At 36.3% G+C, this 26,996-nt stretch overlaps 2 protein-coding genes across 2 annotated transcripts; both read left to right on the plus strand.

The window, feature by feature from the left end:
* The first annotated feature begins 503 nt into the window (after window positions 1-503).
* Window positions 504-1,490, plus strand: LOC149949510 (carbohydrate sulfotransferase 11-like). The gene has a single exon (XM_090169439.1). It carries the CDS (start codon window positions 504-506, stop codon window positions 1,488-1,490), a length of 987 nt encoding a protein of 328 aa, XP_090025565.1.
* A 5,410-nt stretch (window positions 1,491-6,900) lies between these two features.
* On the plus strand, window positions 6,901-26,780 carry LOC149949511 (carbonyl reductase [NADPH] 2-like). Its single transcript, XM_090169440.1, has 7 exons — window positions 6,901-6,963; window positions 17,935-18,032; window positions 19,043-19,198; window positions 21,507-21,560; window positions 21,625-21,789; window positions 23,649-23,766; window positions 26,540-26,780. The coding sequence occupies exons 1-7, from the start codon at window positions 6,912-6,914 to the stop codon at window positions 26,680-26,682; spliced, it is 786 nt and encodes a 261-aa protein (XP_090025566.1). The 5' UTR covers window positions 6,901-6,911; the 3' UTR covers window positions 26,683-26,780.
* Window positions 26,781-26,996: the final 216 nt, after the last annotated feature.

Genomic DNA, 26,996 nt, shown 5'->3' on the forward strand with positions numbered 1-26,996 from the left:
AATAGTAAAAAATCAATTTTTAGTTAATGGAACGAGAAAAGTATGAGGGTGTGGAATTACTCGCCGAATTTCACTGCACATAAGTGCATAATGAGTAAAGAAAGAGAATCGCACTGCTTTTGTGTTCTCTCAATCAATATATGTTCCTACGCGCCTGTCAACTTCTATTTTATGTCTTAGTTTATTACCTTTTATTGAGTACTACGCTAATTTGAAGTATTGCGCATCGTAATTATTATATATTTAATATGACGTTTAGCTAAATAGTTTAGTGTGTCTGCATATCGTTATTCAGTTTTCGGTTAGACTACAGTTACGGAATACAGTGGTAAATCGAATCTATATGGAATGTATTTTGGCGTTAGAGTTTTTTGAACTCAATTCGACGTTTATATTTTCCCCATACATGCTCCAGTTCGTGATATAGTTACCGTGGCTAAACTATTGGCTCTGGAAGTGTGTTAGGCTATGTGAAGACGAGAGATTTTCTAACTGAAATAACGATGAAACTTCATAAACTCAAATCTCATCTCATCGGTATAATTTTGGGTATTCTCTTCATTGTAGGGTTTTTATTTTCGGTTTTTGATTTGGTTGGAGTTATCAAAATAGTCAGTCCACGAGCGCCGAATGTCGGTCTCGAGACGCTTTGGGATTATGAGATTAATGACGGTGCTGAAGAACCAATCACCAGATTCCAAAAAAGAGTGGATATGGACGACGTTTGCCGTCACAGCCAACTTAACAATAAAGAGTCCTGCTGGGAAAGGCTGACGAACTTCGGAAAGGATTGTCAGAAGAAATGTAGAGATCATCAGTGTAGTGTCATCGTGGACGACAGGTCTAAAGTGTTCTTCTCTAACATTCCCAAAGTGGCCAGTACCAATTTCCAACGGCACTTCTTGAGAAACATCGGCGTTAAGTCGATTAAGAATGTGCACGAGATGTCCTTGTCACGTCTGAAGTTGGTCACTCCTTCGTTTTATACTCAAGATGAACCGGAGCGACTGTGGTACCGGACGATTATGTTCACGCAACATCCCTTCAGAAGATTAGTGTCAGCCTACTTGGATAAACTGAATTTGGCGTCCAACGACTCTGTCGTTCAAGCTTATTATCGGAAATATTCGTTGCCTGCAATGAAACGCTATCGAAGGGAGAAATTCAACTCTAGTGCAAATCCGCGCTTGACTTTCGAGGAATTGGTGGACTATCTGATAAATAAAAGTTTCAACGAACATTGGGTGCCGTATTGGATGCTTTGTGATCCTTGTCTTGTCAGGTACGACTACATCGGCCAATTTGAGACTATGGACGAGGACACGGAGTTCCTCTCCAACACTCGCTTGTCTGCATACGATAAACCCACAAACGACACAACCACTCTGAAACTCTTGGCCCAAGTGCCTCTTGCGAAGAAGTTGAAGCTTTATGAAATTTACAGGCTAGATTTTGAAATGTTTGGGTACAGCGCTGAAGGCTATCTATAAAGTAGCAGCATCCGATTTGTTTTTTCACAAACCTAATTGCATTCCAAGGCTAGAATATGTTATTACTCTTAATTTCTATCAAGAATGTATTTATTTATACTCAGGGAGAATGAATATGTCGAGATTATTTTTAGCGTTTCTCCAATTCCACCCGTTGGGCCCCCCGGTATGCTCCTCCGCTTTAATAAAATCAAATAATACTGCAATCTCATTGGTTCTTAAAAATTACGTTTTTCGACGCGATTAACGCTGCAGCGAGGACGCAAAAAATAAAACCGCCTCCTTTCCCCCCCCCCCCTTAGCGCGACGAGGTTAGGGGCTCAACGTGTCCGTCGATAGTCTCGACATATTCATTCTCCCTGAGTATAAATAAATACATTCTTGTTTCTATTAAGTAAAAAAAATATTTTCAAAATTTTGCATTTGTCGCAAAGATAACATTATTTGCTACAAAAACTAAGTTTTTAGTTTTCAAATACATGTGTCATTTAATGAGTATTTTTAATAATAACTTTCTATGCCTTTAAATAAAAAAAACGCAAATATTTTTATAATAATCTTTAATCCTAGTAAAACAACGTTTTGGGCTTCAGTGTTCAGACTCTTGCGGCAGTTAAGTGATTGAAAAGCTCACACCTTGACCTTCCGGGCTTAATTGACTTTCACCTATTGCCAGGGCTGGACTGGATAGTAGTTGGCCCCACCGGTTATGCAATCGTATGGGCCCCATTTCCCATTAATACAAAATATTTCCTCTTTGGCCCCCAATTAGAATGGGCCCTGATGTGACCGGCGATCTCCGGTTAGCCGACCGGAACAGTCCGGGCCTGCCTATTGCAGCATTGGTCGGGGAAGAATATTGATTTGGCAGTGTATTGAGTTTGTCAAATTGAAAAGGTTTTCACGAAATAAAACATTTCACGAAATTTTGCGTTAGTTTTCTCTTCTCAAATTCGAAATTTAAGACAACAATTTGTAACGCAAAATAAACGTCATAATTAAACCATTTATTTTAAAATATAAATTTTATATTTTTATCAATTCTGCAGTTTTCGCAAATACGTTAAATATTTTAAACATACGATTCCGCTAGATAATTTACAACCAAAAATAGTTTTTCTTTTAGTCATTTCCAATTCGTGGAAACTCATTAACCTACCTGGACACTGGCGTTGATGGGTCATCCCACTTGTTTAGTACCCTTCGCAATAGAGGGTCGTTCTGGGGGAAAAGACCATGGTCCTTTTTAGAGTCGTTCATCTATGCCGACTCGCGGCACCGTAGTTGTTGGGTATAGCGTGGTATCTTCCTCTCCCTTTCATTGATATTTTAATAGTAAAAACAAATACTCTAACTTTATCCCCAAAAAGAAGAGGTTTGCCATTTTCTTATGTTTCCACGAAAATGTATTTTTGTGGGAATGGCTCTATATTTATCGCAGGGAAATTGTCAAATCGGTATTGCCCTGTCAAAGTATTTTTTTCTATTGACAGTGGTGAACTTTATTGTGATTTATGGTGCTTGCCACTTCGGCGACATTCGTCAAAATTAATTCCACATATTTATTTCGGCGAGAAGTGCGGCCAATGTTATAAGTTCTCGGACCCTGATTTTGGTTCTCACGATCTCCCATTGGAGAGTGACCATCTAGAGTTTCCCGGGGCACGGCTCATGATTGGTCAGAAAGCTATGACGCTCGAACGGCCGCGTGTTCTGTGCCATTTAAAAAACGGATCTTAGCTAGTTTTCAACATGAGTTGGAGACCTGAGAAAAATCCAAACAAGACGTGAGATAGAAATCACCATTGTTCGAGTTCCAGTGATGGGACATTTTGGTGACCGGGTTCGCCCTTTAAAATAAGTTAATGTGCGCAACCGTTCTACGTTTTCCGAGCTCGTAGGTGCTTCAATAGGTGTGTTTCAACTCCTGTGCGGAACCCCAATCGAAGATTATCGGACATCACCGTCTCCGAACTTCAGGAAGAATTCCTCCAAACAATGTAATTAGCTTATTTTTGTTTATTCACCGAATTGATTTAGTTTTACATTTACGATTATGTAATTTTTCTTGTCTGGATATATTTACCCTTTTAAATGAATAATTTAAGTAAACCCATAAATGGGTATTCATTACTTTTGTACGTACGTACTTCAAAGGTTGTCGTTTCGTTATTAAATTGTTTATATTAAACCTCATTACCTCTTATATTTTCATAGATTTAATCATATCCTTAGACAGGCTAACTTTAATTTCAAATACCCCTAGACTCTTTTAATAACCTCGCTCACCCCAATTGTGAAGGTAACATATTCTTAACTTCTTTTAATTTATATTAATTATAATTATTTTTAAAATTATTATTAAAAGTAATTTAGCTTCATTTTTTTGCAATATTTAAGAGATTTCCATGATTAGTCTTATATATTATTTGCAAATTTAAATAAAGCGGCATTTTAGCCTCATTTTACAACTCTATTTAATACAGATGATAGAAATTGGTAACGCGGCTTCGGTGTTCAACATTTTTCCCCAGGTCCCTCCCTCGCTAACAATATTTCCTGTTTGTAAATATTTTTTTCACCCTTGTTTATTACTATTGTATTCTTTGTTCTGTCCTGTATATAGTTAACAAAATTAAATAGATCAGTTTTCGTGGTATACTCAGAGTATCAGTGTAAAATACTAAAAATAGACACCAGAAATTAAGGAAGAATGGTAAATAGGCCTTCGCGTTTTGCAGTATAGCCCGGGGTATCAACAATCTCTCCAAAATAATATTTGATTGATATATATACCCTCGCAGGCTGTTGCTGAATTTTGGTGCCATAGTCTTGTTATTTTGGGATGGACTGGAAATTAGCTTTTCAAAGATTCATAATCAATAACGTTTTCAAAGAGATGGATAAAAGTAGGGAAATATATCAAAGTGGAGGTTAGAATTTTGAAAAGAGGAGAATACGGGAATGGATAAACTAGAATTTTGAAAAAAGAGGAATTACATCGAACGACGATGCCAGAATTTTTAAAAGAGGTGTAAATACAGCAAATGGGAGGCTAAAATTTTGAAGATAAGGAATACAGCAAAGAGTGTGCTAAATTTTGAAAAGATGGTAAAATACAGCAAAAGAGAGCCTCGATTTTTGAAAAGAGGGGAATAAAGCAAAGAGGGAGACTAAAATTTTGAAAATGGGGAAATACGGCCAAGAGGGAGCCTAAAATTGAAAAGATGGAAATACAGCAAAGATGGAGCATATAATTTTGAAAAGGGGGAAATACTGGCAAGATGGAGGCTAAAATTTTGAAAAGGGGGAAATACGGCAAAGAGGGAGTCTAGAATTTTGAAAAGGGGGAAATACTGGCAAGATGGAGGCTAAAATTTTGAAAAGGGGGAAATACGGCAAAGAGGGAGTCTCGAATTTTGAAAAGGGGGAAATACAGCAAAAAGGGAGCCTAGAATTTTGAAAAGGGGGAAATACCGCAAAGAGGGAGCCAAGAAGTTTAAAAAGGGGGAAAAACAGCAAACAGGGAGGCTAGAATTTTGAAAAGGTGGAAATACAGGAAAGAGGGAGTCTATAATTTTGAAAAGGGGGAAATACAGGAAAGAGGGAGTCTATAATTTCGAAAAGGGGGAAATACAGGAAAGAGGGAGCCAATAATTTTGAAAAGGGGGAAATACAGGAAAGAGGGAGCCAATAATTTTGAAAAGGGGGAAATACGGCAAAGAGGGAGTCTAGAATTTTGAAAAGGGGGAAATACAGCAAAAAGGGAGCCTAGAATTTTGAAAAGGGGGAAATACCGCAAAGAGGGAGCCAAGAATTTTAAAAAGGGGGAAAAACAGCAAACAGGGAGGCTAGAATTTTGAAAAGGTGGAAATACAGGAAAGAGGGAGCCACGAATTTTGAAAAGGGGGAAATACCGCAAAGACGGAGCCTATAATTTTAAAATTGGGGAAATACAGCAAACAGGGAGGACATAATTTTGAAAAGATGGAAATACAGGAAAGAGGGAGTCAAGAATTTTGAAAAGGGGGAAATACAGCAAACATAAGATTATGTATTTGTACCCCACCGTTCCGCTGGGCACTACGGCGGCACACAAGACAAACAGTCATGCCGGGACAAAAATGCACGTTGCGAAACAAACGTTCGGCCAGTGAGACAGCTATAAACAGCAGGCTCACATATGGCAAACAAACGCCCTCATCGTGGCCCAACAAAAGGCGACACCATGGGCTGCCCTAATTCCCACCCTCGCACAGCTGAGGACTAGAGTGACTTCCTCTTGCACCGCAAACTATCCTCCCCAGTAGGTTATAGAATGCCGAGTATGGAACACCCCCGATGTTCCAGTGACCCAGCGCTCCGAGCACAGAACACCCCAAGGACTCCAGTGACCCAGAAAACCGGGTGTGGACCGCCCCCAAGTGCCCAGCGACTCAGAACGCCGGGTGTGGAGCCCCTCAATACAGCGAACAGGGTGGCTTGAATTTTGAAAAGGGGTAAATACAGCAAAAGAGGGAGTCTATAATTTTGAAAAGGGGGAAATACAGCAAAAGAGGGAGTCTATAATTTTGAAAAGGGGGAAATACAGCAAAAGAGGGAGTCTATAATTTTGAAAAGGGGGAAATACAGCAAAAGAGGGAGTCTATAATTTTGAAAAGGGGAAAATACAGCAAAAGAGGGAGTCTATAATTTTGAAAAGGGGGAAATACAGCAAAAGAGGGAGTCTATAATTTTGAAAAGGGGGAAATACAGCAAAAGAGGGAGTCTATAATTTTGAAAAGGGGGAAATACAGGAAAGAGGGAGTCTATAATTTTGAAAAGGGGGAAATACAGGAAAGATGCAGCCAATAATTTTGAAAAGGGGGAAATACAGGAAAGAGGGAGCCAATAATTTTGAAAAGGGGGAAATACAGCAAAAGAGGGAGTCTATAATTTTGAAAAGGGGGAAATACAGGAAAGAGGGAGCCAATAATTTTGAAAAGGGTAAATACCACTAAGGAGAAGGTAAGAATTTATAAAAAGGGCAAATACAGCAAAAGATGGTGGTTATAATTTTTAAAAGAGGTGGAAATACGGAAAAGTAGAGCATTATTTTTAAAAATCTTAAAATATTCTTCTCATTGGGTGGAGCCAGAAATTCCGTTCCGAATTTATAATATAAATGGTTTTCTTCAGCTACGCTATAAATATTTTGGCTTTTATTAACCTTGAAGGGCCTCTACATAAATGGATATAAATGGGTTTATCTCTTGAGATGAAGCGGCTTACACTGTATCAATAAAATAAAGAAATTCCAACGTCTGCAATAGCCTTGGATTAAAAAGTGATAGAAAATTCCTTATCGTTTTCGTCTCCGGTCGTTAACGTTGCTGGTGTTTGGCTTCGCTTAGTTAGTCGACAATATTTTGCGAAAGAGACATGGAGATCAATTTCACCGGTAAACGCGTCTTAGTGACTGGAGCCACCAAAGGTAAAATAATTTAAACTTCACACTTAGTATAAATTTGTGTAGCTGCCTACAGAGATAATAAATTAGGTCTATTGTTATTTTGACATATGATATTTAATTTTTAGCATTTTCTTTAATAATGAGAATCTTTTAATTTAAAGGATCTAAATCGGGTTTCAAAATTTGGCAATGATAAAAGTGATATTTCACGAGAAATGACTAATTGTTTTCTCAGAATAAAATTGCGAAAGAATTCTTAATTGCACGTACAGTATTTTTGAATAACAAGACGGTCAATCCCGTAATACTACATCTCCTCGGAGGGTAGTTAGTTCATTCCCCACGCGTCGTCTCACAGTACTATAACTACGCTTAATCAAAACTGTTATAACGGCTATACATTTTTTTAAATAAAATAAGAAAACGGGCCGAAAATTTAAAAAATGAATATGTTTTATATATTTCACTAATATATTCCCAAATTTACGAGATTTTAATCCCGTTGCAGCCACATCGAAATGTATTTGGTACTAGGTTGTTAATTCGGTTTGTAAAGGTGAAAACAAGAAAACACAACACAATATATTTTATTGTTAATAATAATAATAATAACAACAATAATCAGCTAGGCTAATACCCAAGGCACCACCTTAGGCCTTAGTCATCTAGCGACTTTTAAAGCCATTAGTTTAGGTGGCTAGGTTACAATGCGTAGGAGGGTGGTGGCAAGCCCTGCATGCCATGCGAGCCAACAGCTCAGGTTTTCACAACGAATTAAATTTTATCAAATACTCACTTAAACAATTATTAATTATCCCAGCGATAATGTAAAATTATTTAGACATTACACAATTCTAAAGGCTTTACCACTTTAGTAATCAAGGTGAGCGAGAATAGGGTTGGTCTGGATCAATGCAAATAAAACATCGTACACAAATTTTCGCTCACATTATTTTCGGTACAGTATAAACGTGCGAAAAACCACTTTAATTGAAAAAAGCCAACAAATAGTATTATAGGTCCTTAAAAATGAGATATATACGAAAATAAATGTTAAGCGAAAATTTAAATTATAAGTGGAAGCTCTGAACAAAATTACGTCGATTCACCACAACCCAATGAAGCATGTACAAGTCAATCCAAATACGAAAATTTTATTTATTATAAACTATCAATACTTTCTATACAAAATTGAGCAACAAAAATAACCAATAGAAAAATATAAAAGAATATTCAACCAAGAAACAAGTTAATCCAAATACTTTGAAATCAGGAAACCCAATTACCGAAAGTTGAAAAAATTATGTGAAAGTTAAAACGAAAAACACCTTACCGTTAGCAATACACGGCTTACAACGTACAATAAATGACCCTAGACGGAATAGTAAGGGCTCTTTATTAATAAAAACAAACAAACCCAATTGATGAACTGCATTTTGTTTTATTCAAGGAAGAAAGGGCTGATTGAGTCTGAGAAGACCGCGAGCCCGGCGAGACACCATCTGATTAATCAGGGCGAGATATGTGTAACGGCTACGCCAAAGGGGGGATATGTGGGGACAGGGGTGGGGACACCCGTGGCGGAAGTATTCCGACCACCCGTTGGGGAATTGGTAGTCGTCCTCACACGACCATCCACAAACTCTGCCTCCCGGACGCCTGGGATTACAGGAGTGAGCCACTACTCCCGGCGATGAACTGCATTAAATATCTTAATCCGTCAAGAAAACGTTTAAAAGAATTTAGGCAGTAGTGACCACCCAGTTAAAAACCAGACCAACATAGATGTAAGAGCGTTCGCAGTTTCCGTGCAAAGGTTAATCATTGCGTTATTGTAAAGTTTATGTGTAGGTGTGTAGGTTGTGAATGTTGAGTTTGTGTTATGATGGTTGTGGGTGTTGAGTTCGTGTTATGCCGGTTGTGGGTGTTGAGTTTGTTGTGTTTATGTTACGATGGTTGTGAAGTCTGTTGAGTTTGAACGGGTGTTTTCTCTCCAACTTCTTCTTAACGACTTTGGGACGGACCGAGTGCTGAGTGTTATGCAACCGCTCAACGTCCAATGGTAGGGTTTCCACCAATTGTACACGGTTTTCGTCTAAGTAGCAATTTGCGATTTATTGGCGCCGGCCGGGAATCGAACCCGGATCTGCCTCGTGCAATAGATATGCTCTAACCACTCAGCCACCAACGCTTGTTAAGCTACGGTGTTTTCCTATAAAACAGCTTTGGCGAATGTCCTTTACAAAGTTATAACGTTAGGTACTATAATTTATTCTACATCTTAAATACATTTTAAATATTTATAAATTATATTAATCTTATATTTAATTAAATATTTATAAATTATATTAATCTTATATTTAATTAAATATTTATAAATTATATTAATCTTATATTTAATTAAATATTAATAAATTATATTAATCTTATATTTAATTAAATATTAATAAATTATATTAATCTTATATTTAATTAAATATTTATAAATTATATTAATCTTATATTTAATTAAATATTTATAAATTATATTAATCTTATATTTAATTAAATATTTATAAATTATATTAATCTTATATTTAATGAAATATTTATAAATTATATTTATCTTATATTTAATTAAATATTTATAAATTATATTCATCTTATATTTAATTAAATATTTATAAATTATATTCATCTTATATTTAATTAAATATTTATAAATTATATTAATCTTATTTTTAATTAAATATTTATAAATTATATTCATCTTATATTTAATTAAATATTTATAAATTATATTCATCTTATATTTAATTAAATATTTATAACTTATATTAATCTTATATTTAATGAAATATTTATAAATTATATTTATCTTATATTTAATGAAATATTTATAAATTATATTTATCTTATATTTAATGAAATATTTATAAATTATATTAATATTATATTTAATTAAATATTTATAAATTATATTAATCTTATATTTAATTAAATATTTATAAATTATATTAATCTTATATTTAATTAAATATTTATAAATTATATTCATCTTATATTTAATTAAATATTTATAAATTATATTCATCTTATATTTAATTAAATATTTATGAATTATATTCATCTTATATTTAATTTAATATTTATAAATTATATTAATCTTATTTTTAATTAAATATTTATAAATTATATTCATCTTATATTTAATTAAATATTGAAGTATTTTTATGTAAAACTTGATCGTGATCAGGAATTGAACTCGGGTCGCATTGATACCATGCGGATAGTTCACCGCCGAGCCATTGACTTCCTTAGGAAACATATTAAAGGCGGGTTTTGTTACTAAACGGATGAATACAATATATGTGGATATGTTTTTATTGTACCTTGTTTTTTTAATTTTTGTGAACTTGTTTTTATTTCGTCGGGAATTGAACCGGGAGCGCGGTTTTAGGACTTTGATTTGTTGCCGCTGTGTTATTGATTCCTTTTACGTTGTGTTTTAAATCTGTAATATATTATTCAATGACGATGTTAAACTCTTTAATTGTCAGTAGGTTTAATTTTTGCGAATACTCTTTTTACCTCTCCGAGGGGACAAAGTCCCCTAGGAGGGGTTATACAACGACCGTGTCTGTCTGTGGGTGGGTCTGTGGGTGGGTCTGTGGGTGTGTCTGTCTGTCAGGACTGCGAACGCGTTCGCATTTTCGGTGCAAAGTGTAATCACTGCGTACGCAGTTTCTCAAAGGGTTGGCAAAACCACCGTGTGACGGTGAGCGTTAACGGATGCATTTGCGGTTTGGTTTGGATGGTGTTTTTTCGCTCACCGTCGTGACGGTTTGGTGTATTACGGTTTTTGTAATGTTTATGCGTAGGTTGTGAGTGTTGAATTTGTTGTGTTTGTGTTGTGATGGATGTGCAAGTTGAGTCTGTTGTGTTTATATGGGCGTTTTCTCTCCAACTTCTTCTTAATGACTTTGGGACGGACCGAGTGCTGAGTGTAATGCTACCTCTCAACGTCCAATGGCAGGGTTTCCACCAGTTGTACACGGTATTCGTCTCAGTATCAATTTGAGATCACATCGGGCGGGTTTCGAACCCGAGACCTCCTGCTTGACAGGCTGACGTTCTACCACAGAACCACCGACACTTGTTACGCCTTGTTGAAAATTAGACCTTCAGCTTTATCGGAAGCGTATTTAATAGAGTACGGGTTTTTTACGAATGAAATTTTAAAGGTTAAATTTTGTTTTAGCGCAGTCAGCCGAGATAAGAGGGTTAAAGAGTAGACCCTGTGGGTGGTCCACTTTGTTAGTTTTTTGTTATTTATTTACGGGTATTATTAACGACCTATATATAGTTGTGTTAATTCAAAGACGATTATTTAACTTTTATTGCTTTAAGAGCTGGCGGTTAGTCAAGTGGCTCTATGTGCTTTGTTGATGGTAAGGTTTTTGCTTCTTGTAAATATATTTGGTGTGGATATTTGGATATCTACGATTTCTAACGCAGTCAATGATTTCCTGGGTGTGCGAGTCATTATATGATACTGGAAATTGGACGGCATTGGTCTTTTTCATGCGGTAGGTGTCACAACGTCAACTGGAAGTCTACGAGTGTTGAAATAAAATGAGCGTTAAAGATGCGGCAATTATTTCGTAAGCGAGAAAAATACAATTACCATCTGTAGATATTTCTTTCATTAAAATTTGCTTAGTATTATAATCAACTGATAACATGTACTGTAAAAAGGGTTAAATTCAATTGTGCATTGTTTAATTTATAATATTCTGAATAAATTAAACTCGATTGTTTCGTCTCAATTATTTAAATTAAAATTTTATACCGGGCAGGGTTTGAACCGAGAATACGTTTTTCGTAAATAACTCTGAATTGTGGAGATATCTTTGGGGGTCGTGTCGAGAAATTAATACCACTAGGGACCATTCTTCCGAGGAGAGGTATATTTTGGCTTGCCAACTTGTTTGTCTATTCTTTGATCTTATATTTTTACCTCTCCGAGGGGACTTTGTACCCTAGGAGGGGTTATACAACCACCGTGTCTGTCTGTCTGTCAGGCCTGCGAACGCGTTCGCATTTTCGGGGCAAAGGGTAATCACTGCGTACGCAGTTTCTTAGAATCAGGGTAAAGGTTTTTCCAAAAGCCCCCTCTTTTTGTCATAGGGTGTAGTATAATTTTTTAATCGGCTGGGATTCGAACACGAGCCCTCTTGAACGACAGGTGAGCGTTCTACCGCAGAACCACGGATACAGTTACGCTTCCCTGAAAATTAAAAACTCTTCCGAGGAGAGGTATATTTTGGCTTGCCAACTTGTTATCTTTTGTTTTTTGAGTATATTTGTTTTTCCACGAAAACGTACAGTTTTGGAGGAAACTTTATAGTGTGTACGTCGCGTTGTTTAGCTTATCCGGTTTCATGATAATAACATCGAAAATTCCTGTTTGTTAATGGTAAGGCGTCGCACTAACTATTCCGTCTACGGTCATTTATTGATATACGAGCTGTGGTTTAGTCAAGTGGCTTTCTGTGCTTTGTGGTGGTAAGTTTTTCGCTTCTTGTTAATTCATTTTTATTGCTGTGGATATTTGGACATCTACGATTCCTAATGCAGTCATTGATTTCCTGGGTGTGCGAGTCATTATGTGATATTGGAAATTGGACGGTATTGGTCTTTTTCAGGCGGCATGTGTAACAACGTCAACAGGAAGTCTACGAGTCGTCCACTACCAGATGTTGAATATAGCTATTCTAAGGGCGAGTGTTGAAATAACATAAGCGTTTAAGATGCGGCAAGTATTTTGTAAGCGAGAAAAATACAAATACCCTCTGTTGATATTTCTTTGATTAAAATTTGCTTCGTAATATATTTAACTGATAAACTTGTTCTGTAAATAGGGTTAAATTCAATTTTGCAGTGTTTTAGTACGTCTAACCAAAAGTAAATAGGGGGAGAAAGTCTATCACTGCCTCCAGTTTTACCTTCCACCATGCTTGACACCCTTTTTAACGAGCTAGTAATCACTTGATATTTCTAACCAATAAGGATAGCACATTACGCGCATTTGTGGTATTCCGGTCCGCGCTCAAGATGAAAATTTTGAATTTTATTCCCTGGCAACCATGTCACCGCCTCGCGATTTCAAATAGTCTCTCTGTCAAATGCTGACCACTATTTACTTCGATAACGGTTGATTTTAATTAATAATTACTATATCAATGGTAAAATTAGCAAAAAAAGCTCGTAGCTATATCTATTATTTCAGTTAATCTTGCAAATTGTTAGGCCTTAACATCGTAGATATACCAATTAGTCCCGATCTCTACTCTTAGATGGCGCCACGCTCTCCACGATTTAAGTGAACGTTTTTCTAGTTACGGTTTATTTCTTTTCAAAAGTCGTGTTATTATTTTTAAAATGTCGCATTTTAGTTTCTATCATATATCTACTTTATTTAGGAACTAAATTAACCAAATTATTGAAAGCAAAAGTTTAATATCACGTATTTTATAGAGAACTATTTTTCATCGTGGTGAAGTACAACCGATACATTTGTGTCCCTGTAAAGAGGCGAGGGGGAAGTCATTTCCGAAGTCCAAAATTTTACCCCTCAAATAAGACGTCGTGCGGTTGGACCCAAGTGCCAGACTTTCTCCCCCTATTTACTTTTGGTCTAATTCACTGTTGTAACTACTTAACTTATGATATTCTGAATAAATTAAAATTGGTCGTTTCGTCTCAATTATTTTAATTATAATTAAAATTTTATACCGTTCAGGATTGAACCGGGATTACGTTTTTAGTAAATAACTCTGAATTGCGGAAATATCTTTAAGGGTCATCTCGAGAAATGAATACCACTAGGGACAATTCTTCCGAGGAGAGGTATATTTCGGCTTGCCAACAGTGTTGGGCATTAATCAATTAAATTTTCAATCTATTAATTATTTGACTAAAACATTATTGCAATTAAAATAATTGTAACTAAGCGATTATTTGCACATTGAAATTAATTTAATTGCAATTAAAATATTTACAAATAAACCATTAATTGCACGTTGCAATTAATATAATCGAAATTTAACCATTAATTGCCCAATGCAATTAATTTAATTGAAATTAAACCATTAATCGTCCATGGAAATTAATTTAATTGTAATTAAATTTAATTGGAATTTAATCATTAATTCCACATTGCAATTAAATTAATAGCAATTAAAATTAGTTGCAATTATCTTATTTGGATTAATACCTGTTAATTAACGTTTTGATTGTTTAAAGTAACAATTAAGTACCCTATTTAACTTTACGGATATCAGATGAACACGATTTATATATATTTATGCATATAAAATTGCTCTTAGATATATTGCTTCATTAATAAAATTTAGCACTACTCCTTGGTAGGAAACATTACTTTCATAATATCAAAAGTGACATAATAGAGACTTGGCACTCCGTAGCTTTGGCCGAGGGGCTGATCACTCCGCGTAATCGGTGTACAGAGCCGTACCTTTGACTGTACTAATGGGATTACGCGTAATCTTTGAAGTCCCTGCCTTTGGCAGTGCTAATCTAAGCGTAATCTGGTGTACAGATTTTCTAAGAGTGGTTAGCCCCTCGGCTTTGGCCATGGCCGCCATTGTGGTCATATTTTTCTCCCGACGATAAAAACTATTGAAAAAAAACTGTGACGTAGCACTGACAAGTCCCTATTACGAAAACTGTGACAATACCTGTATTTTAATATGCTAAAGGTTTAATGAATGCTCGACTCGAGATCGACCACATAAAATACTATATATTGTCGCCTTTCTGGATCTTTTTTAGTCTATGGTAGTATATCGTAGGTAGATGGCGAAAGCATCTCCACAGAACGACGAAAAATACAAAAATACCCTAGGTTTGACAAGTGCTACTTAGTTCCTCCGATCCTCACTACGAGGCGTTATTTGTTGGTTTTAACTTCCTTCCATCCCCAAGGCATACATTCGCATCTCCCCTCCCAACTTGTATTTCGCTCGTAACATTCATTAAGAAATAGGTCCGATTGACACACTTTTGGTAATTATGTCAATTTTGATAATATTCATTTTTTTATTATTTTCTTTGTGTGTCGTTCATATTTCTTTAGTTTGTCGAATGTAACTATAAACTAGCAAAAGTTACAAGTCGCGACGTGTTTGTTTGTTTTGTAGGCGGTTGGCACGGCACGCAGTGCAAATGGTACTTGCCTTTCGCTCCAGATAGGCCAGATCAATTTTTAAGGATACCGCACACTCCAATTGGACAACTAGAGAAAAATGACGCTCAATGAAGCATCATTCTCTCCTCAATACAGTCCAAAAAGATCGCGCCTAGCGGCCCTCTTAAACAAATTAAGAAGTGTTCGTGATTCATCGCCAGGGCTTACAAGTCAAAATGACTTAGCCCTACAACACATGTAAACTGGAAAGATATATTAAATAAAATAATTGAATTGAATTATTGAACGCTAATTGGACAAAAATAAAGAGAGCAGTAAAATACTTCTTAATAAAGCATATAGTTTACATAATTATGATAGAAGCAAACATTAAAAGCCTATATTGACAGCACCGCTCTACTACGTAGCTTTTTTTGCTTCAGTTAAATCATTCTGCGTCATTTTGTCTTTAAATATCATTATAAAATTACCCTAAAAACTGAACCGGATTAACACTAATGGGGGCCCTGTGCCAAGTATAATTTGGGGCCCTTATTTTTCGACTTTTATAATGTCTAAACGCAAGACACCAAAAGAATAGGTACATTAGCTCTGAAAACGTTGTAGGGTCACGTCACTTGGTTACTTTCCATCGATCTTACAAAGTCCGTAGCGCGCGCATTTTTTTATTAGTTAACGTGGCTCGCGCAAAATCGCGAGAGTTTCTTTCGTCTAAGAAATTAGGAATTAGTCCACGCAACACCTCCGAGGCTCTGAATAAGCCCCAACCTCAGAGGCCACTAAGTTAGCCCCAACCTCGGAGGTCTCCTTACATAGCCAAAACGTCGGGGGCCCTGTACCGTAGCAACCTTTACACATACCTTAATACGGCCCTGCCTCCGCCCAATTTTTTTTCCGCAACAAAGTTCCTAAAGTAGCTCAATTTGGCGGGAAATCGCCCATCTGGCAACTCTGTTTCGCTCCTACTTACTACGCTACGCATTTTCCATTGCACTACACATTGGTTCGGACGCCACTCTCCAGTCCGCGCCCTTTCCAATCATCTGTTTTAATTGTTAGTGTTAAAAAATTGAAAATTGTTGAAAAGTCACGATAAATAATTGGTTGGTTTTTAATTGTGACTACAGTATTTAACAATTAATCAATTGTTAATCGTGAGTTTTCACAATCACAATTAATTAATTGTTAATTTTTATAGTCGTGATTAACAATTTATTAAATGTTAATTGTTAATTGTGAAAAGCCACGATTTACAATTGGTTAGTTTTTAATTGCGACTACAGTATATAACAATTAATTATTTTTTAATCGTGAGTTTTCACAATTACAATTAATTAATTGTTAATTTTTATAGCTGTGATTAACAATTCATTAATTGTTAAGTTTTAGTTGCCCCAGCAAGTGAAATTTGCCGAACACTGCTTGCCTACTTGTTAATAAAATACATTAACGAAAGATTGAGTTTATATTAATTCATATTTTTTATTAATTTATATTAAATACGACAATATGATTTAACAAAAAACACTAGAAGCAATGGCTAACGTTTCGATTCCCGAGTCCCGACCCGCAAAATATTTATTATTAAAAATAAAATAAATTGTCTTTAATTTTCCATAAAAGTTTTCCTTAAATTTCCTTTAAATGTTTTTTTTATTACAAAAAGACGATCAAAATTAATTAATTTTTTAATTGTCATGAAATTCATGAATGTTAACAACATAATAAAAATATTTGGCTATAATAAGTTCATAATAACGTAAAACTGAGTTGAAACCGTCACGACGGTGGTTTTGCCAACCTTTAATCTGAAAAAACGGTTTTTCGACTTTGCTCCGGTAACGCGTTTTGGACTTTGCCCCGGTAACGGATTCCAGAAGCTAGTAGGCCACAGTTTGAAGCTCTCTGGCGTTCTTTTAACACATCGTAGGAAAATGGGGGAAAAAACAGGCATACTTCTCAAATCATCCTCTACAACTCCTTAAAAATTGTGCTAAACCTTTTGAAACACCCTGTATAATTTTAAGAACTAACAAGTTTATTTCCAAATATTTTAAATTTCAAAACCGGTGAAGTACCCGATATATCAGTATTTATAATATAATATTTTTTATCTTAAGACTACAAAAGGAGTTTTGGGGATTTTTTACGGAGCCAGCAGAAAACGTTTAGTCGACTCAAGAACCCTTTAAAACCCCTTGTGGCGCCATTGGGAATTAAGAAATTGAAAAAACGTTTTAAAAAATCTAGCTACGCTCGATTTATAATATCGCATAGTCCTATCATTCCATCGAAAAGGAACTAATTTTAATCCAATTAGCTTAATTATGAAAACTAACTATAACTCTCGTAATGAAGTATATCTATTAACTGCCTCAAAAGATGGGAATAGACATAAGTCTATAATTAGATTCGTAAGTGTGTCAGTTAATGGAAATAATTACTGATAGCTATGTGTGGGGTGACGTAGAATGGACGTCATACCTAGAAAAATAAACGCCTCTAGCGGGAATAATACGCAACTACAACTAATTATTACTCGCTGGTCCTAGGTGTCGACACCGCTTCCTGCACGCGCTCGCTATGACGACCCAGTACACCATTCTAGAAAGAGATTTCAGTAAAAATGTTCCATGCAGAAGACGGGCACATAGAACAATTATTTGAAATTTAATAATAAACCTATACTCTTTTTTTTCAAAACGATATTTTTATATTCATTTCATTGTTATTTATAAAAGCAACCGTGAAGCTTGATGCCCATAATGTTTAATTTTTAGGCATTGGTCGAGGCGTAGCCACACTGCTGCACAAGCTTGGAGCCACGGTCATCGCTGTTTGTTGCAACCAGACCTGGTTGGACGAATTAGCGGCGGAAGTAAGTTATGTTACTACGCAAACGATACAAGTAGTTCGTCTATCTTATTCTGAGGTAAAAGTTATGTGATCTGAACTAGAGGCTTGCGCCGCCGCTAAACGCCGCCGCCGCCGATAATTTTGAACGCACCGATAGCGCCGCCGCCGATAGTTCGAAAATCGGCGCAAGCCGCCGCCGCCGCCGATACAAAGAACGGCGCCCCGCAGTTTCTTTTTTTTATACACTTTTTTTGGTATATTAAGCTCGGTTTTTATTAACGCGAAAATAACGACATTTGAACACGACGTCGAACGTAAAATTTTTGTTTTCGGATTTCGGTCGACGCAGATTAATAGCATTTTCACTTAGCGTAAATAGATTCCAGCATTGCTATCTTAGCTATAGAGAGAGTCACTAATATAACCAAGGCTTATCCACATTTTAATTCCCTTTAAATTTAAATGTTGCTTGGTTTATCAATATGTCCCCCCTTTTCCTTCTTCCCCTGTTGGCCCTAGTTTTCCGTTAGTTCCTAACTCCGCTGCCAGAACAATCGCCCGCAGCAAATATTCAGAAATGGGGCGTCCCTGTGTGAAGTACATTAAGTAGTCCATGGAAGGACTAGTAAGAGTTGGTATTTGCCCTTGCCCTTCTGGTCGCGTGCTTTTTAAACTGTCGCTACAAAAATTGCTCTAAAATTTATACAAACGCCGAGGTACGCCGCCGCTGCCGGTCATTTTGGCCACGCCGAAGACGCGGCCGCCGACCCATATCAGATTGGCGCAGGCCTCTAATCTGAACCTAGAAAATAGTTATGGTAAATCAGATATCAGATTATCTGAATACAAGATCATATTAACACAAAATTTCCTAAAGGGGCTCATTTTTCAAATTTTAAAAGGTTAGGCGGTCTTTGCTTTCGCCAACTACTTTTCTATGGCCTTGACAAATTCTCTTTCGTAGACATTATAACTTCTGCTAGTAATAACCTGGCCGTCCAATTAGAAGTATTAGCTTGTTTTCCGTTTCAGCTTCCAGGAGTCGAGTTGGTTCTCGCTGATCTGGGGAAATGGGATGAAACCAAGGCGGCTTTGTCCAATGTTGGTCCCATTGACCTATTAGTCAACAACGTTGGAGTCAACATGCCTCTTTCATTTATGGACATGACCGAAGAGAACTTCGACTTGTGAGTACAACTTGGCGCCGCTTAAAAGACAACTCAAACGTTGCAGGGCCATAGAATCGTTCGATTTTTGATCTCCTTCAAATTTGGTGCCATTTTTTCCAACGATTGTGTTGACCTTTAAATTAAAATCAAAATTTTTTGTTAAATTTCAATGTCATCCGCGCTCCAGTGAGCGTTTCTTGAAAGATATAAAAGTACAAGTTCACTTCCATGCGTTTAAAATGCAAGCTTTGGATGAACTATATTCAAGAGGAAAGGACATCGCACTTCTTCTATGGCATTTGGCTTTCGACCGATTTTTTTCAAATTGAAACATGTTGTTGGGCTTGATCAAAGGAGCAAAATTGGTTATTGCCATTTTTTCCTAGCTCCTTTAGTTTGGCCAGTAGCAGCGGTCAAAAGTGGAAGAAACTTAGGTCGTTAGTGTAGTCTATTTGTTAAAAGAAGTCTTGGCCTATCGCTTAGCGCTCTATGTTTGCACGTCGCTAGTTCGGGCTCACTAACAATAGAGGTCTCTTGCCGAAATTCCGGGTGCTTCCCAAAACCGAGGGTCGTACTTGGTTTCGTTCTGTTCGTACGACGTTCTGATCGCACGATGAACGAACTCAGTAGATAAATAGTTAAGTATTGAGTCTTAACTGTCATGTGACCGTGACTTTAACCGAGTATGTGTTGCATCGATAAATAGGTGTTTGATCTGTTGTTGAGTGACCTATGAGCGAGTGTTGAATGTGGGATTCAACGAAATGGTTAATCATATATATTCTGATTTCTTTAGTATTTATTTTATTTTATTATTGCTACAAACTATAAGAGCTAGGGAAAAATGGCACGAGACAATTTTGCTCCTTTGATCAAGCTTAGCAACATATTTCATTTTGAAAAAAATCTGTCGAAAGCCAAATCCCATAGAAGAAGTGCGATGTCCTTTGTTTTGAATTGCTATTAATACGTTCGACCAGAAGTTAATAGGGGGAGTGGATATAATTTTCATATTTGAGAGACGGCATTCTTCTAGAATATTCCAGCCTTTTCTCTCTGTCTTTTCTTGAGTTTCTTACGCGGATGAATACAACCAGAGAGGGAACTATAATGTACACGCTCCGATCAAGACCGACGAGTCTAAGGCCTCTTGCTGTAACTGGCGTTTCGGTCGAGGCTTTTTATCGACCATATTTTCACTTCTTTTCACTCAAAAACGTTTAATTTGGAATGCTGCGAGGAAATATGAAATATGTAAATGTTTCATTATCTCAGGTTTCCATATTTATCCGTTAAAATTTAAATTTAAATAATTTAACGTTCATAAGGTTTTTAAATCCTGCTGGGTTTCTCTAAGGCCTAAGAAACTGATAACGGACAATAACCAGCTAGAAACTATATTTCAGTACTACCAATAACTTAACTTACTGAAGTTGTTCAGGAATAAAAAAATGGTCTATACCAAGTTTAAGGCTTTTTTGAAATTCACTCAAAAGAGCAAGTTTGATACGTTATCGAATCCACAGCCAATTTCCCCTCAATATCGTCTTAGCTTGGTCCAAATCTCCGTAGATGCTTCAATTAGTTACCTCAGTGACCGACGGGTGGCGTTGTGCAGTCGTCAAGTGCACCTGGCGACCTTTTTCAAATCATTTTATGATTAAATTAAAATATTATCGTTTTTTCGGCCTCCCCCCTGTTGACTCGCACAGGCCGAAGTTACAAATGGCGTCTTCCCCTAATAACCAAAAGTAATACTAAAACTGAAACTGAATCCTATAGTAACTTAAAATTTACAATTAACAGAAGTAACGATTAGTGTCCTTGGTCAGGAATCCATACTTCTACTTGAAATGCTTATCCTGCCGTATCGCGTATGGTAAGATCACTCTGACGGCTTTGGCCCTGCCGACGAGAGAAAAAACCGCTCTGTGCGTTCGTGCTTCCCTCTCACGTTGTACTTTGTTAAGTTAACATAGTGACGTCAAAAAAAACTGTCAGACACATCGAGACGAAAATCTGCCCCGATAAGCATTCCAAGTAGAGGTATGGATTCCTGCCTTTGTATATGCTTCTGGTAAGTAAGGTTCAGAAGAGATACATGAGTTACTGCACCAGGTAACACAGTCATTAGTGACTTTACTGCAAGTCTTCTTGGAATCCATGGTATACCTATTGATGGTATTGTAACTGGTAATCGTATGTTCGTACGTCATCCAGAGATACATGAGTTAAAGCAGCGGGTGGCACAGTCATTAGCAAGAAAACATAGTGTCTTTCTATGTTTTCTTGTCATTAGTGACTTTACTGTTTTAATTTTTGAATAGTTTTCTTTCAGACATAGTTCAGTAAATTTAAAATCAACGTTTGTCGTTTCTCAGGTAAAGATATTTTAGTGTTTCTTATTCATGACACCTGGATTTATTAAAAATGCGCTAACCCTAGATCGCGGCCAAATCGATGATCGCGAGAGGTGTTGGAGGCTCAATTGTCAATATTTCCAGCATCGGAGCTTTCTGTCCCACAAAAGAAGTTCCAATTTATTGCGCTTTGAAAGCGGGCACGGTGAATTTGACAAAGTCGATGGCTTTAGATCTAGCGCAACACAATGTACGTTACACCCCATTAAGGATTTCAGAGCAGTCAGGTTTCCATGTTTCCAAGTTTTAGGAGCGGCATTTAAAAGGTCGATAATGATAATTTCAAGGTCGATCGTTTAAAGTTTTTAACTATTTTCTATTAGAATTGTGGTATTTGCTGAAAGGAAGAACACGTTGAAGACTGCTTTGTATAAAATCACTATCTCACCTAAGCTTTTATATGTACTTATTTTCTATTAATTTCCCATCTTACATCAGAGAGTATTCAAACGAAGAAATTAGGAAATTCATCACCCCAAAAACGAAAGAACTAAGCAAACCGTAATTGCATGTCAAATCTTTAGACGTGGTTTCTCGCTAGTGGCAGATTTCTTGTTTGCAAGAATAATAGATTGCAGAGGGTCAATTTGAATAATAATTCCTATTTTGTTAATTTATATTAAGTGATCCCTCCACTGAGCGCCTGTAGTAAAATTTAGGGCAACAATTTACTTAAATTTACCAGGTGGTCCTTTTGGGTAATATATTGTTAAATGGTACCCTCTATGCATTTTAAAACTTTATTATCAAAAAGAAAGCCGGTAGAACTAATTAGATTTAAAATTCAGAATCAGAACAGACTCTTGTAGCCAGGAATAACAATTTCCATATTTAAAGAGCGATAACCTATCAACATATTAAATAAAATGTTAATTAAATACGCCAAAAGTGCCAAATTTAAAATTAAACCGTCGCACTTTGTAAGTTTAACATTTAGAGATGACCAAACAACAAAATAAGTTGATTGAAATCTGCCACTATCGTATAACAACGTCTGCTAATTTCACAAGGAAGTACCCATATATTTGTTTGGTACTACTAAAAATATTTTATTCCACGCTGGCAATTTGTTTCTTCTCTTTGTTACGCACACCGATTACGAAATCAAACAGTACGGAAGTGAATACGGTAATTACAATGATCACTCAACTGATTACAGTGATTAAGGAAATAACAACGATAAAGCAGCTTGTACCGAGACTATAGATCGATTACGAAACGATTATAGATGATGGATCGATTACCACAGGTACGGAAAATAAACAACGATTTCGGAACGATTAGATTAAAATTAAATTTTGATGGCGCATACACCAATTTACGTTATTAATCACACATCTTCATTCGTTAGTTAGAAATATTATGGGAAAATGAAACTTTGAAATCTTTGCTTTTGAATCATAACTGGGAAAAGCCGGGCTTGTGGGTATTTTCAACAGGCCTCCGAAAAAGCATCGACAGAAGATCAGCTTTTTCGGCATTTCAAGCGCCTTTGGAAGCCTAACTTTAAACTGTATGCTTTAACGAGTCATCCCAAACTACAGCCTGTTGAACTGTAGTAAGATTGATCTCTCAGCTGTTTTGGTTTTTTAATTAATTATCATTTGAAGTGGCAGTTTATTTCTAGAGTTTGTGAATACTTCACCTAAGCTGAATATAACGCCACACTACCATAAGAGGCTTTCCGGTTTCTATTTATTAACGACGCGTAACGCATGCATCGTGGCATGTTCCCTTGTGTTATGTGGCGCCATATTCAGCATTCACAGAATGAATATCTTACTCTTTGAATTAATAGGTGCCTTGATTCGCATACTGGCCAAATAGATCCAATACACATCTGCGGCCAGTTTTTTCAAAGCTAATACTAATTATGTTTTGTAGAAACGGTTAAAAGGAAGTTATATACTAATCTTTTTCGTTTTTCTGATAGTAGATGGTGTAGAAACTATTACTGAAAATGGTGATTTAATTGAAATATTGCACGATTTGAAACTATTCAAATAGTCAAGGTTATAAATGTAAAGAAAAGTTTTAATGTTTCTCTAGATCCGTGTGAATAACGTGGCTCCCGGAGCTGTGAACACCGAAATGGGGAAAATGGTAACGGAGAACAAGGAATGTATGGAACGAATCGTCAGAGACGTTCCCATTGGAAGAATTTTTGGTAAGTTCGTGGGTCTTCTGAGCTGGGTAACTTCAACTCCCAATCAAGGGGATAAAAACCAATTTAAAGTTAACGAAAATCTTTAGGGGCTTAACTTTTAAATTCCTTAAACAGTCTACCTAATTTGAATGCAGCTAGCATTGTAATTGAAATTTTGAGGTTGCATCGCCTATATTCTTAGCTTTAACAAATAAAAAAGGACCTCAAAATCCTTCTTAGGGGTCAAGCAAACATAGAATAACTCCAAAATCATAATAAAGGGTTCAGCAAACAAAGAGTAACACCAAAATCCTAATAAGGGGTCCAGCAAACCAAAAGTAACCCCAAAATCCTTCTAAAGGGTCCAGCAAAAAAAGAATAACCCCCGAAATCCAAATAAGGGGCCCAGCAAACCACAAGTAACCCCAAAATCCTTCTAAGGGGTCTACCAAACAACGAATAACTCTCAAAATCCTTCTAAGGGGTCGAGCAAACAAAGAGTAACCCCAAATTCATAATAAGGGGTACAGCAAACAAAAGTAACTCCAAAATCATAATAAAGGGTTCAGCAAACAAAGAGTAACACCAAAATCCTAATAAGGGGTCCAGCAAACCAAAAGTAACCCCAAAATCCTTCTAAAGGGTCCAGCAAAAAAAGAATAACCCCCGAAATCCTAATAAGGGGCCCAGCAAACCACAAGTAACCCCAAAATCCTTCTAAGGGGTCTACCAAAGATTAACCCTAAAATCATAAAAAGGGGTTCAGCAAACAAAAGTACCCCCAAAATCCTTCTTAGGGGTCCAGTTAACAAAGATTAACCCCAAAATCCTTCTTAGGGGTTCAGCAAACAAAGAGAAACCCCAAAATCCTAATAAGGGGTCCAGCAAACCAAAACTAACCCCAAAATCCTTCTAAGGGGTCCAGAAAACAAAGAATCACCCCCAAAATCCTTCTAAGGGGTCCAGCGAACAAAGAGTAACCCCAAAATCATAAAAAGGGGGTCCAGCAAACAAAGAATAACCCCCAAAATCGTTCTAAGGGGTCCAGCAAAGAAAGATTAACCTCCAAAATCCTTCTAAGGGGTCCAGCTAGAGGTGTGCAAATACCATTTTTTTGGGGATTGAATCGAATATCAAATATTTTTTCGAGGCCAGTCAAATACCAAATCGAATATTTAAAACGTCAAATAATTTGGTCGAATATTTTTAGGTAGAAAATCCAAGCCAGTTAACTGATCAAATACCAAATAGTATTTGGAATATCAAATAATTCGTCGTATTTGGTTGCCAAATACCCAAATAGTTTGCACATTTGTCAAAAAAAAAATTAAAAAGTCATTGAAATCGCAGGACGTTTCACTAGAAAATATCAAATTACTAAACCAAAAGTATAATTTTTATTTCATTTATTAAATGCTCAGTAGCGTAATTATATTGAGGACCAGGGTGGAATTTGATAAAGGTGCCTCATCCAAACATTTTTAAACCTAAAATCCGAGGGCTGAATATTCTCCGTAACAAGTTTACAAGTACAGCTTCGTCTGTACTAAATTGATTACGTATACTAGGTGTACTAAAGTGATTTTGTAACTGATCCCAATTTTATTCGTTTCCCACCAATTGCCGTTTTATACGTAAACAAATGTATTTAGTTTTATCCACACAGGTAGATAGAAAATATGTATCTATCGTTACTTCAATTGGTGAGAAACGAGAAATTACAAGGTTGTTGACGCCCCCGAATTTGTAGAATTATGTTACTTTTATATAGATGAAATTTATACAGTGGATTTATTATCGTTCATAGATTTTCGGGGTCTTTACCTTGAGGGGCTCAGGAAAACGAATCCGCCTAGCCCCGTGGAAGCAACGCTACTGTAAATTCTTGACTTTACCATTCAAATAATTTCAAAATGTTAAACAAAATCACAAAGTTGCTTTAACCTTTCGCCCAGTTTCTTTTTAGTTTTACTTTGTTATTCTAGAAAATTCGAAAACAAAAAACACGTCAATAATCTAGCGAATTATAGGTGCAAAAATAAATAGCTTCTGCCTTTTGCAAAGAAGTGTTAATACACAAACTATGGACTTGCAAGGTACTCTTTATATATAGTCCTTGCCGCTGTGGCCTAAAGAGGTGTCAGAAATAAAGAGTAGTTCAAAATTTTCATTGTGTTCTCCTTTGATGGCCTTGAAACTCAACAAATTAGAAAAAGACCCGCGGTTATTCGACCAGTTTGCAAACTATTTGAAAATATCAAATACTTTACCCTTCCCTTTTCGAATATTCGACTATTTGATCAGGAAAAACGAAAAGGGGTCCAGCAAACAAAGAGCTACCCCGAAATCATAAAAAGGGGCCCAGCAAACAAAGAATAACCCCAAAAATCCTTCTAAGCGGTCCAGCAAACCAAGAGTTACCCCGAAATCCTAAAAAGGGGTCCAGCAAACAAAGAGTAACCCAAAAATCATTCTAAGAGGTCCAGCAAACAAAGAGTTACCCCAAAATCCATCAAAGGGGACATCATATAAAAAGTTACCCCAAAAATCCTACAAAGGTGCTCATCAAATAAAAAGGGGCATCCAAAACCAATCATAGGGATTCAGCATATAAAAGGAACCCCAAAATCCATCATTGGGGTTCAATAGATAAAAATAACCCCAAAATGTTTCTAAGGGGTTCTTGAAATAAAATTAGAGATACCGTACTTACCTGTTCTAACTGAACAATTAGCCAGCAAACAACTCTTATGATTTTCATTCTGATATTTTCGCATGAATATTTTTGGTCCAGAACCGGAAGAGATCGCCAAAGCAGTGGCCTTTCTGTTGAGTGATCATGCGTCAGTGATCACAGGAGTCACCTTACTCGTAGATGGCGGCTATGTGCTCAATCCTTTTTTAACCAGTGTTCCCAGTTTCAATCAAAGTAACTGAGAAGAAAATTCGAAGAATTAAAAATCATATAAGTGTAATAAATTCGGACATGCTCCAGTTGAACGGAAATGAGACTAAATAAAGAAATAATATTCGTGTAAAGCCAAGTTTTTTCAATTAAATAAAGCAGAAACCAGAATCAGTTTTTTTTTCTGTCATGATTTTGAAACGCAGCGGACCTTCTAACCTTGGTGCCAATCGTTACAATTCTTGGTGTGGTCTATGGGTAAACTTTGAGCATGCTTTGAGTGGTACAAAGCTGGGCGATATAAATATTAAGTCGTGTTTATTAAAAGACTCACATTGATTTATGT

The sequence above is a fragment of the Leiobunum rupestre genome, chromosome 3, assembly GCF_980474605.1.
Source record: "Leiobunum rupestre chromosome 3, qqLeiRupe1.1.hap1, whole genome shotgun sequence".
NCBI classification, from domain to species: Eukaryota; Metazoa; Arthropoda; class Arachnida; order Opiliones; family Sclerosomatidae; genus Leiobunum; species Leiobunum rupestre.